This window comes from Colias eurytheme, chromosome 11 (genome assembly GCF_061535395.1).
Source record: "Colias eurytheme isolate Ceu_HAF_F1 chromosome 11, ilColEury1 Martin Lab GWU primary, whole genome shotgun sequence".
Taxonomy (NCBI): Eukaryota; Metazoa; Arthropoda; class Insecta; order Lepidoptera; family Pieridae; genus Colias; species Colias eurytheme.
In genome coordinates this window covers 9,436,094-9,450,191 of record NC_142990.1, presented here as the reverse complement: position 1 = coordinate 9,450,191, position 14,098 = coordinate 9,436,094, and the positions used below count along the sequence as shown (strand labels likewise).

Here is a 14,098-nt window from a genome sequence, read left to right as displayed (position 1 = left end):
TTTAGGTACAATTACGGGTAGGTAAAAATAAAAACAATATTTAATCTAATAAAATAAATCTTTAATCAAACATAGCCACCCATCGCACACAAATTAGTACACACAATTCATAATTTGCACAAACGTCTATCAATATAGCTTATTAAAAAACATGTAAATATTACTTTGAAAAACTTAATCTAAATCTCTACATTTATTTATAAAGAAAAATGGTCATACCTAAATTACAAACATACATCTATGTATCAAAATCTTAAACTAACGTTAATACAATCATAATATCAAAAATTTTACATTATTAAAAATATAATCTACGAAATTACAGAATAACCATGACCGTTATTAAAATAAATAAAAAACCATTTAAAAATGTTTTCATTAAAATTACAATATTAAAGCTACACACCTTTTATAAAAAATTACATAATATTGTATTAAAAACTAATATTCGAATCATAACGATAGTACTTATGTCATCGTAGGTATGTATAGAAGAAACTTTAGCTAGGTAACAAGTAAACTTTTTACATCACGGCTTTTTGCCTTAATCAGCTTTTTATCGAGTTTGGGGTAATAAACTAGTAAAATTATTTGAAATTAAGAAAAAACAGTATTATAGTCAGTTGGAAAACTTATAATTAGGTATATTATCGTACATCGAGGTCCCTGTTGAGACTAGGGTAAGTTCACATAATGATTTTACATTAGAAGATTGTTTTTTCATATAATACCGAAATATAATAGAATTAAGGAAATAATCACTTAAGTATTTACAAGCCACAGCTTCATAATGTAATTATCCAAAAACCATTACTGATTAGCGGATACAAAAGAAAAAAGACACTTATTGATTGTTTAAAATTAAAAGCACAGTGAATAGTAATTATTCAAGTACCTACAATACTTTAATTTATACCAATTTAAACTAAATCGTGGCGTAATAATCATTAAATAATTTATCCAGGTGGGTGTAGACTAGGGTGTTTATAAGAAATTTTTGTAATAACTTTTAGATTGATAGTTTCATATATAGCAAAGGCCCTGCGAAAAACATTCATTATTTTATTATGTAGTTAGCTCACAAATTAATTGTCGGTAGGTACTTCCACTCCGACCTCCGTACTATTGTTCCGAAATTATGGCGATACATTTTTTTTTTTTGTATGAATTTTACTAATAGGTATATCTTTCATACATGGTTAAATATTTTAAACATTTTACAAATTCGATCAAATGAAATATTAAGAAAAACAATAAAAACATCTAAGAATACGAACTATCGTATTCTAGTGTTTTATTTACATTACTTACCTTGATTGCAGTGTTTTCAACCGATAAATATTTCTTCTAATGCAAACAATTGATGAGATTGTTAGCATAGAATGTCCTAATATTTCAGTTAAAACAATTTACAATTTTATTACATGAATACTGTGTGTATGTATGTGGTCAATATTTGTAATCAACTTTCTGTTTTTCAAAGGACAAGTAAATACCTTGAAAGATAACTGATATTATATAAAAATCTCAATTCCAAGAGGCAGATGAATTATTTATTTTCAATGTAATTTTATTTGACCATTGAAAAACGAGCTCTTGCTTATTACTATTTTAATTTTCCCTTCATTTATTGATCAAATACTTACATCAGTTAAAGATCTAAATATACGAATACAACAATATGAATCATTCAACTAAAAATAGAGCAAAAAAAGCAGCATTTTCCAATACTTACGTAAATTACGGCATTCTAAATTATGTAAAAAGGTCCGTCAATGCAATGCAAAAGACGATTCTCGTATCCGTAATATTTGAATATAAAAGCGAATACCGTAGAGGCAATTTGCAATTTGGTGGTAGTGGTATTATCTATAGCCTGTATCTCAAAAGCACATTATAGTTCGAAGGCTATTGTACTCCTGTGGGCAAATGAGTCGCTATTGCAAGACGAGTTAATGTGAATGTGGGTACTTTGAAATGAGGTCTGTTGAAATTTTAAAAGTGGTATTTTATGGATTGTAGGATGATATATTGCGTAGAATTACATATTTGAGGACAATTATTTTATGGTACATAAAGACCGCAAAGATTTTAAAAGCGTGGTTAATTGGTTTACGACCCCAAATTATTCTCCAATTCGTGGTTGAAATTTAGTATACAAAGAAAAGATCAAAACAAAACTATTAAAGAGAAAATGGATTTATTTAGGATATTCTCAAATAATAATATTTATTTCTCTTTTAGATTGGAATCTAAACATTCGCTTTTATGATTTTATTTTTTAAGACGTTACAAAGTAATAATAGTAGTTAAGTATGAGAATGTTTATGATAATTAAATGGAAAACATGATATTGTTATTTAACTGTTTTTTTAAATAACATGGTGACCAAAAGTATTAACTAACACTGAAAAAAAGTTGTGTGGTTTTATGAAACCACGGTAAAAGTGAAACTTAGGCACAAAATTATCGTATTTGTACGATAATTATCGTACGATTCGACCGTCACGCGACATGCGCTACACAGACCAAAAAGTTTGAGACGATGTAATAAAAGTTTCACTTTAAAAAGTGCTTAATCCGGTCTAAAATAATAATGCCCAAACAACAAATTAGTGACGTTCAGTATATTGTGTTCACCCGATCAACTCGCCTAGTTGATTTAACTCAACCAAATGGATGTTTCGTCGAAATTTTGCCACGTTTCGTGGAAATATTCCCTATTCCTACAAACCAGTTTCCATACCTCATAATTCATATTTACTCCTACAATACTGACGCAGAATAGACGAATAACATTATGAAGTTTTTGATTTTGTACTTACGTGGTTTGTTTTAAGGGCTATTTTACAGTATCCGAGAATAGTTGAAATTGGTTTTAAAACGCGATTTATTGTTAATTACTGTGTTTTCTCAATATTACCAACGAAATAACCAATATTAAAAAAAACATCGTTAAGCATATTATACTTTGTACTTCCTAATACTAGCCGATTGTTATTTGAAACATCGATTATTTCTCTATGTTTATTTTAGATCTGTTTTCATATTGCAAAATGAAAATGTATTCACTTTACTAAGCCACACAACAATAACCATAACTCGCGTTTAAATTGTATCTTCATTAGATATATATTTTGCTTGATCATATTACACATTTATTCATACTACATAATTAAAATTTATTACATATTAGAAATTACAAATAACTCCATCATCGCCACGACTTTTTGTCACATTACAATGTCGTCTTATTCTACACTTCGAATCAATTTCACAATCTACACTACACTCCCTTACATTAACTTCCCAAAAATCTTTTATATTAGAGTTCTTTTTATTAATCCATATTTATGCTAATTCTTCTTATTTTCGAATGGTTGGTCTGCTATACGGATGAGTCTGCATCCTTTCCCTCGCTCGAACCGCTTTATAACCAACTGATTTTTGATTTATCGGCTTTCTTGCGTCTGTTAGTGATTAGTGAGGGACGAACACACGTTAGTATGTTATACGTAAAACATTGACACATGCTTAAGCGTGATTCAAGCTACCGTGCTACCGCGCTAAATGAAACAATATCCATCGACATTTCCACGCCGTGCCCCGTCCGGGTCCGAACCGTACACGGCCGAGCCATGGTCAGGATTCAGGAATGAATCACTTCATAGATAGAGTATACAATAGTCAATAATGTTCGATCAAGCGCCGAACGGGGCACGGCCCGATCGCGACACGGTAGCGTAAATCATGCTTTATAGATAGCAACCACGTTTTTATTATATTTATATTGATGAATTTTGATATTTTCAATATTTATTTGTTGTGCACTTTGGCATTTATAATATGAAAAGCCATTTTGAAAGAAACAGGGATATTCCAAAAATTGTTCTAAACAAAAATTGGCACCAAAAGTCCGCCATGTTCTATTTTATTATTTTCATATTTACACACAAACAGTCAGAAGAAAGTTTTCAAAGTAAAATGCATTAAGCCATTAACGCTTAAAATCCTGTGCCAAAAAAATACTCAGAAAATAACTTTTAGCGCAGTCGCATAAAAAATTGCAATGAATTTTTTTGATAATTATTTAATACCTCACATAACCGCCAGGGTCTATCAATATAAATATCAAACGTGGTCGCTAGCGAGACGTGATAAAACTCACATTTGAAGTAAAGTATTATTTTGACATCATGTGAAGAGGGTCCGTGAATCTAATTCATAACAATCTGTCTCTTTTGACGTGCACATAAGAGCGATTTTCGATTATCAAGTGATTGAATTCTATTGAAGATTGACCAGCATTGTGCATGAATTGATAAAATGATTGCATTTCCATTGAATGAATTAGATTGACGGACACTTAACTATCGAAATAATTTTATTTTATTTTATTTTATTTCATTATCGATGTAAAATACTAATATTTCAGATTATTTTAAAGTTATGTCTTCATGTAAAAAATAAATACTATATTATGTAGCTCATTCAGACAATTATAAATATGGTGTCATAAAACAGTGTTGAATTCTTACAAGAACATGCTTTTTATAATAACTTTAACTACCATTGTTGTTTACATTTAAAAATATAATTTTGGCTATTATCTCTACATAATGATGAGATACAAGATGTAGAATTCAAGACTTTCAAGTAAACCATCGAAATAAACAATATAACGAATAATTCGCGTTTAACTTGCTTTAAGCCTTTACTTTTCCCCTACTGTTCAACATGTACACCCATCGGCTGACAAACACAAATCTTCCCAAATCGATTCCCAGAATCACAATTAATATGACAAGAGCAGTGAGCTTTGTGCCGTCACACGTCAACGTCTAACATCCAACTATAACAGTATAACTGTAAGCACGACAGCCAATTACAGACTATCCATAATATTAATATTATAAATGTGAAAGTAACTCTGTCTGTCTGTCTGTTACTCAATCACGCCTGAACTGAACTCATCACTCACTCAACTCACTGAACCAATTTTAATAAAATTGGGTATGGAAATATTTTGATACCCCAGAAAGGGACATAGGCTACTTTTTATCCCGGGAAAATGACGCAATCCCGGAAATCCCACGCGAACTGGAACTATGCGGGTTTTTTTTTTTTGATTGCGCGGGTGAAGCCGTGGGCGGAAACCTAGTTTCCTGTAATCTCGTGTTCGAATGCTATCTGTATATCCGATATATCGAGCAATGAATCTAAACGTTCGATATTATTTATATTAGCGGTGTAAATAGTGTTTGACTAATATAAAAGGATTATTAATTGTCTGCTATTCTTAGCAACAGGTTAGAATTGATAAATAATTTTTGTGTTAAGGCCTATTCAGATTAGAGTCAGTACGATCAGGATAGTTATAGCGCCCGGCAAACTTCTTGGCCAAAAAGTCGCGTGGTGTTTGCGCAATGCGCATCAAGTTTTAGTACATTTTTATATACGCAATTTTCCCACACCACGCTACATTTTGGCCCAGAAGTTTGCCGGGCGCTACGCAATTAGAGCCTCTATAAAATACTACGTTAGAAATTTAATGTGCCATCAGGATACCGTTACCCACGGCCTTAGCGGATACCCGCTCTTATCTGAATAGGCCTTTAGATTGATCCATAATTTTATAGTTATAGGCATGGACGTATAAAAAAAGACGGACACCGTTTTACGAACAAACAACGTGAAGCCACCTTAGTAAGCTAGCGATCGTGTAAAGACAATGAACACGCACACACTCTCACCATAGTAAGCTAGTCGGCCGCCATTACGTCGTGAACTACCGACTGATTAACTGCGTCACTGTTTCACAAAAAATATTTAAAATGCCGTCTTGCGTGGTTAAATGGTGTCGCTACAGTACAATTTTAAATAACAAAACACAAGGGATTACATTCCACAGGGAAGCAAGTTATTTCTTTTATGTTTTAATGACAAAATTATTACGGCAAAATTTATAGAAAAAAATACAGCCGCCATTATCATCAGGACAGCTGTTGCCATAGTGTTGCCATGGCAACATGGCACACACACATGGATGTGTCGCCGCCATTACTAGGCTTCAGGGTGACAAATCAACATCGAGCTATGCTGCGCTGTACTGCGCTGTGCTGTGTTTGGTCAACTCGCTCGTTTAATATTTTAATGAGGATACAAACAAACCATGCTGTGCTGCGCTGTGTGAGGCTACGCTCTGTTTAAAAACGCAACAGTCTCGAGCGAGGCGCGCTACCCGCCGTGCTGAGCCGCGCTGTGCCGAACTGTGCTATGTTTTTATGGAACTCTGCCATGCTGCGCTGTGTCGAGCTATGCTAGGTTAGCTACCGGACTGGACGGGACTCTTTTAACGACAAAATAACACATAAAATATCCATATCCGCTTCTTCTTCACTTTCATCTTTATCGGATTCAACTATGTCGTAATGTTTACGTTTTATTGAAAATAGGGTCATAATAATTGACGAGATAAACGACTACACGAGCTGCTGATTACTTTATACTGAGCTAGATTGTTAAAAAACGTAGCTTAAGAAACACAGCACAGGACAGCGCAGTACAGCGCAGTGTAGCTCGATGTTGATTTGTCACCCTCACTCAATGTTTAGGCGATACTCCGTCCGTCTTTTTTTATACGTCCATGGTTATAGGCTACACTCATAGACTATGACTGCTAGAGACTCGTAGGCTTAGGTATAGGAGCGAATCGCATCAAAGAAATATTTATTATGTGTTTATTTACATGAAGACATTATGGATAAGATTAACTTTTTAACCGATTAATGGACGTGCAGGCCTTGAGTCTATCTTTTTACCACCACCAATTTAGACGAACACAACAAATCATACATTTTAATTCAATCATTGATCCAATTATTTCAACCTCGAAATAACTATACAAAATTTATTTTTCTAATAATAAAAATAAACGCTTTACTGAGAAATGTCGTGTAAACCCTGCTCTAGTATTATAGAAATAAAATAAAATATTTTTCTTTTCTAATCCCAAGTACCTACACATTTCAAAAATAGCCATCATCTTACTTAGAATTCAATTAACTGAATCAATGATTGGATTAATATTAAACTATTTATACAGAAGTGAAACTTCTTTGGCAAGATTCAAAGATATCAAAATCGTCGCCTTACTCCATGACGTGACGTTATTGCCATGACGAGACGGTATTGCCACAGTATTACAATATCGAAATAATATTGTAATACTGTGGTATTGCAATAACTCGACCTTGAAATTTTACTAACGCGCCTAAAGAAAGTTCACTTCAAAAACACAAAATCAATTAATAAACAAACATATTAAATTAACTTTATTTTTATATATCAATAAACTAAACAAAACAAATTAAATTACTCATAAAACCAAAATTAATATTTACCTTGTACATTCTTCTGCAGCGAAGTCCCATCTCTCGCTACACTAGAACCAAAACCAGCCGAGGGTTTCACAGGGGGCGGTTGGTTTCGTCTAAACGCTGCTGCTTTACCCACCACTGGTTTTACTATTTTCGCTAAAAAGCATTTAAATTATTATAATTCAATATTTTCGTGAAGAAAGACATTAATTATAAAGCTAAAAGATATTAAATATATAAAAATGTTGTGTGGTTTTATGAAACCACGGTAAAAGTGAAACTTAGGCACAAAATTATCGCATTTGTACGATAATGACTCCGAACACTGCTTTATACCTACTCGGCAGCCGACCGTCACGCGACATGCGCTACACAGACCAAAAAGTTTGAGACGATGTAATAAAAGTTTCACTTTCAAAAAATAATTATCTAAAATCACGACAATTTTAACTGATATTGTTGTTGACAGTAGGTGAAAATAATATTATTTTAATTTTCAATGCTTATTTATATTATAAATCAAAACAAAAAACACTTACCTCTATCATTAAAACTGATGGGCCGGTGAAGAATATTCGTTCTATCCTGAAGTCCAGTTTTAACTGGTTCTTTATCCTTAGGCTCCACTTTAACAGGCAACTTCTTCCAAGAATTCATATTATTAGCCAACACAAACGTCGAATTCAAGCTATTCGGATCAATAACACCATAATTATTCTCAACGTCCATCGCTGGAGTAATTTCTCTCTTCACCTTTTTAGCAGAATTCAAATTTCTCGTCGCGTCCATACTTTCAAAAGAATCATTTATTATTATCGTCTCATTGTTAGCCAGTTTAATTGGCGTGCCTTTACGTTTCTTAGGCGAAAACTTGACTGGTTCTTTGTTTTCTATGTCTGTTAAATCGTCACTGTCGGTAACAATATCTATTGTAGAATTGACATCCTTTTTGCCAAAGTCCAGTGTAGTGGTTGGTTTCTCCAGATCAAGGGAGGAAATGAATTTAAAATGCACGTCATTTTCTACATCTTCGTCTGACCATGTAATTCCTTTAGCGGACTTTGCTTTCTTCATAATTTCGTGATATTCATCTGTTAAGGCTGGCGGAGCTTTATCGTATCCTTTAAGAGTCAGATATAGCTTTTTAAGCATATTTGGCATATCGCTCATGTAATCTGTGAACGCTGTTATTTCCTGATTCTCTATTGTTAGTAATTTGTACCGCAACTCGTCTCTCGCCTTGCTATGTCTGAGTTCGCTTTGCAATTGTAGTTTCTCTACAAAGTCTATGATATCTGGACAGTCAGTTAAAGCTTTGTTGAATAGATTTTTCATTTTGTTCCGACTTTCGTCCCATTTCGTCCAAGTGCTCATGATCTTTGTGTCCAATAATACTGCCTTTTTGGCGTAACTTTCCGCTGCACGTTCCTGACGCGGTATGTCTTCTGTGCGTATCTAATAAATAAATTTTATTTTTATATTTCTATGCACATAATTTAAAAAGAAACCTTTGCCTTGACAATTTTTTATGTGAACACCAAAATGTGTACATTTAACTACACATTTAATTATTTATTCGCTATTGTACATTTATAGTTTATACCAGTACAAAAAAAAGACAAAAATTAACATACATACTTATTTATATCACAATTATTCAAAACATTTTTTCCACACAAATATTTTTGACAAAAAAAAAAAACATTTTTTTATATTATACTACATTCTTTATACATACCTGATTCAAAGGCTCCGACGAAGACCTATGCGCTAAATCAGCAACATGTGAAAAAGCCCTTGTTCTGAGCCGTTGTCTCAAAGCCAAAACTTTCTGTTGGCACATGAGAGAGAGTAGCTTTTCCTCTAATGCAGTGTGAGTTTCATCTTCGGCTAAAATGCGCTGACGCCATTGTTTCACTGAAATAAGTTAAGGTTTGTACTATTGGATATTTGAAACCTTGCTTATATAGAATATGCATTGTTCAATATGTATTAACAAAGTAGATTCCTGCATCTGATTCCTTTTTAAAAAAATATTTTTCTTTATGTTTGTATGTAACAAATAAACACAAAAAAAGACTATTTTTCTCCTTTCAACAGTAAAAAGCTATATCGTGTTTCAATCACTCAATTAAAAATTACTTATTTCAATTCTGATTCAATACAAGCATAACCAGTGCTCATCACTAGTATTCTAATAACAAGCAAAATAGAGTCTTTTATAAAAAACACTCACTTTTCTCCTTACTCCCGTCAGATTCCTTAACCACCCTGACCGAAGACAGCGACAGCTTTGCTTCCAATTCTTTAATCTTTTTCTTCAATTCCTCATTTATCTTGAGGTATTGTGACAGCCGCATTTCTCCATCCACTATATTCTTTTTAATACTAAGCTGTATCTTGTTCGCTCGAGCTGCGTATTTCAAAGTATTGTATGTGTCTTCGTAACTAAGGCTTGATGGTGAAACATTGGCAATCATAACTGTCTTGCAGTTACCTCCGAGGCTGTCTTTGAGAAGACGAGTTAGCTTCGAATCCCTGTAAAATAAATAAATAACTAAATAAATATTATAGGACATTATTACACAAATCGACCTAGTCCCACAGTAAGCTCAATTAAGGCTTGTGTTGTGGGTACTAGGCGATGATAAATATAATATTAATTAATAAATACATATATAGATAATAACACCCAGACCCAAGAACAAATAATTGAGTTCATCACACAAATATTTGCGCTGACCGGGGATCGAACCCGGGACCGTCGGCTCAGTAAGCAGTTACTCTACTACTGCGCCAACCGCGTCGTCAAAAAAGCTTATAAGTAAGAAACTGAGTTGCTTAAATTTATATTTGAGAGTAATGTTGAATGTATTGTGAAATTTGATAATTTAATACGAAATTTATTAATTATCTCGTTCAATACAATCTTATATGAAATTTAAAGTAACTTTCTTATAATCCTAAAGAATATTAGTAACAATTCAAATTTAATTCTTAAATGTTAAATTTTAAATTTAAACTGAAATTTATTAAGAACTTTTTTGATTTTGATTTTCATATTCACCTATAAGGTATATAATTGCTTCCATCAGCCAGTTTATTGATACAGTTGCCCAAAGACAACAGACTCTTGTTAATATTGGCGCCTTCCTTGAACCTTTCTCCAATACAACCTGTCGCGGAGGCTCGTTCACTACCAGCCAGATCTATCATAGACAACTTGACTATACGTAACTGACTGCTTGTCTTGTAGCGCATCTTTACATATACCTATTAAATTCACAAAAAAATTTTATACATTGAATAATATAATAAACTTAAAAAAAAATATTTAAAAGATTATACAGGGTGTCCTGTAAGTAGTGGACCAACTGGTTATGTAGAGAGACTTATTATCTAACAAAAATATTAAAATTTATTGTCCTAGACCATACATTTTATTTTTACACCAGCTTTGTTTAAACTTCAGTCCGTAAACTTTAAAACATAATTTTTTTATATATTTTTTGGTCTAATTTTCTTGTTGTTGTTAATTATGCTTTAGTTTCATTTTAATTAGGAAGACTTATATATTCTTAACTACCTTGAACAATAAAATAAAAAACAGCAATCGTAAAAGTTCAGCTTATGAGGATTTTATCAAATTTTGAAAATAAAGCATAAATCAAAAACTTTATGGTCTAGGGCAACAAATTTTAGTATTTTTGTTAGATAATAAGTCTCTCTACTCCCCATAACCCATTGGTCCAATACTAACGGGACACCCTGTATAATATGTTATGTAAAGTAAGATGCAGTTTTAGAATAATCTCAATGAAAATTATTTTTTTGAACTATAAAAAAAATGATAAATTTGATTATTAAAAGAAACATGTTACAATTGTATGCTTACTTGAAACACAGCATGGCTCCTAGAACTTTCAGCGTTGGCATCTGTGGGGTGTTGTGTTCTATTCTTGTTGCCGTTTTCCAACATATTAAGAAGTTCCCTTGCTGTTTTGATATTGTGCAAGGTTAATCCAGCCACCATTACCCCATACTTTGAGTCTTCACGTAATTGCAGTGGAGTACTTGATGGTTTTAATAAGTCATATACATTTTCATTGTACACCTGTTGATTGAAATTAAATTGTTATTTTACAGTAGATCCGCTGATTGCTTCTTATGTCCTTGCTTTAGTAAAAATAAAAAAAATGTGTACATTAAGGAATATATTATAAATATTCATCATTAACTTTACTTACTTCAATATATGAAACTCCAATGTCAAACTCCCTGTCCTTTTCAAAAGAATTTATTGTATAGAACAAGTGTTCCATGGTCAAATAAGTTATTCCAGGATTTTCCTTGCTTCCAATCATTGTGAATGTCTTCCCTGCACCCGTAGCTCCATACACAAACACAGAACAATTGTACCCCTCCATCAAGGAAGGTAGCATTTCTTTAGTTGTGGTTTCAAAAACATCGTAATTTGATGCATTCTGACCACACACGTTATCAAATACAAATTTCATTTCTTTGTTGGCGCGTTTAAGAAAGTTTTTGTTCGGCTGCTGTACTCCTTGGTAGAAAAAGGGACGAATTTCCTCTTTTGGGTCAAAAACTAACATTCTGTCATCAACAACATCTACCACAATTCGGTTGTTCTGTTCTATTTCCCTGCTATTCATCGGTCGAACCCTGACAACAACTTTTATGTTCGATGCCATGTTTTGAGTAGATCCGCTTTTTGAAGGTGCAGCAAGAACTGACTTTGGCCCTCCGGGACCTCTTTCCATTTTCACCATCGTGTTAACAAGCACAGTAACATTTAACACCACACACTGTTTGTCACACGCGTAAATAGTTAAACTTTCTTTTAATAGTCAAATCCAATACAAATATTAACTAGTGAAAACACGTCCTATTAAATCAATCTAGTCCAATCGTCATGATAATTCGTTTTCGTTTGAAGTTCAAACATTCGAATTAAACGTAACCGTCAAATTTTAAACTGACAGACGCTTCCCGTTCCCCGCCGAAACAGCATCGTCGCGTCATATGCGTTCAGAAATAAATTTAAGTGTTGCTATAAAAACATATTTAGTCGTAAAAAATCACTAAAAAATATTATCAATTAATATAAATTGAGTAGATAATGTATATTGCTAGTTTGTGTTTCATATATTTTTCTATGAAAAGAGACACCTATCCTCTATGTTTTTTATATGATTATGTTGTGGATTATGCTAGAGAAAGACTTTATCTCAAGAAAGGATGAAATCATGATATTGTAATAATTATTTTAATGATTTTTGGTGGATCGATCGATTTGATATCACTGAAAATTTACAAAACAAAACAATATTCTATTCTGTCACAGCCGTCAGTCAGGATGAACATCTAGTTAATAATATAACAACGAAACTACAACAAAAACAGTAGGTATCCTTTCAAAATGTTTGTGCTATAAAAACGTTATCCACCATCGTTATCCACCTACTAAATTTTTTTAATGTAGTGGCAGTTGGCTCAATAATTAACCTCAATTGAGTCTTAATTTTAATTGTGTTCTAAAAAACATTCCAATGATTGTATTCCTACTAGGTATTTCGGTTATTTTTTCGGTTCGGTTTAATAAAGTGAAACTTTTATTACATCGTCTCAAACTTTTTGGTCTGTGTAGCGCATGTCGCGTGACGGTCGAACCGTACAAATCGTACAAATACGATAATTTTGTGCCTAAGTTTCACTTTTACTGTGGTTTCATAAAACCACACAACATTTTTTAATGTATATATATATATATATATATCTAGCGGTCCGCCCCGGCTTCGCCCGTGGTACATATGAAAAATAGATGTTGGCCGATTCTCAGACTTACCCGATACCTATGCACAGAAAATTTCATGAGAATCGGTCCACCCGTTTCGGAGGAGTATGCAGACTAACATTGTGACACGAGAATTTTATATATAAGATATAGTTTGTACTCCATTTATAAAAGAACCAGTCATAAATCGTATTATAAGAAACAAACAAAAATAAATGCCAGGAAAAAAGATTGGGCCAATAAATTTCCAACTACCGAAGATATGCAATTAATCCGGTTTATCCTCACGCCAAATTAACGTTTATTTATATACAACGCGCCTAAGTCTGCGTCTTTATTGCAAGGACGTCGTTGTATAAGAAACAAATACAATTTCCTCTTAATTTCCGCCGCTGATCTTATCTGGACATAACGAGAGCCTTAGCATTCAGCGGGGACTCCACTAAAACTTCGGTAAAGCCGGAATTTCATCGCGCCTCTATTGTGTTTAGCAGAGACGAGATTTGGGACCAGCTGGGGTGAAAAGAAAAGTGATGTTCAAACTTCATAGGAATATATTTTGTTGTGGGTCTAAAACATTTTAGTGATATTATAAAAATAAGATAAAAATGCATCCATCATCAATGTCTATGTAACCTGCTACCCGCTACGTAAATAATTATAAGTAGGTATGATAATTGATAAACATTTAAAGTAGAATCAAAATAAATAATATTTTAACCACTAATATTTCAGTAAGTACCTAGTCCTCAAATTCATATAGAAAATTGAGAAAGTTTCTTTGAAATTAATTCTAACATGAGATTCCAAGAAGGAGAGTTATAATTTTGCGTAGTCAATATTATTTTATATCACGTACAGATAGGACCTACATTCTGATAATAGTACCCAACAACATTCCTTT

The 14,098-nt window shown here is 32.8% G+C and overlaps 1 protein-coding gene across 1 annotated transcript; it reads right to left on the bottom strand.

Moving 5' to 3' along the window:
• Positions 1–2,574: 2,574 nt before the first annotated feature.
• Positions 2,575–12,317, bottom strand: LOC149904798 (kinesin-like protein KIF18A). Its single transcript, XM_090107296.1, has 8 exons — positions 11,627–12,317; positions 11,275–11,493; positions 10,447–10,652; positions 9,616–9,917; positions 9,103–9,296; positions 7,919–8,834; positions 7,404–7,535; positions 2,575–3,470 (listed from the first exon to the last, which is right to left on the bottom strand). The coding sequence occupies exons 1-8, from the start codon at positions 12,167–12,169 to the stop codon at positions 3,367–3,369; spliced, it is 2,616 nt and encodes an 871-aa protein (XP_089963422.1). The 5' UTR covers positions 12,170–12,317; the 3' UTR covers positions 2,575–3,366.
• Between the last annotated feature and the right edge of the window lie 1,781 nt (positions 12,318–14,098).

Coding starts and splice junctions, on each gene's coding strand:
- LOC149904798 (XM_090107296.1), bottom strand. CDS start 12,169: ATGGTGAAAATGGAAAGAGGTCCCGGAGGGCCAAAGTCAGTTCTTGCT. Junction 11,494..11,626: donor TTGGAGTTTCATATATTGAA/GTAAGTAAAGTT, acceptor TTCAATCAACAG/GTGTACAATGAAAATGTATA. Junction 8,835..9,102: donor ATCAGGTATGTATAAAGAAT/GTAGTATAATAT, acceptor TTTATTTATTAG/ATACGCACAGAAGACATACC.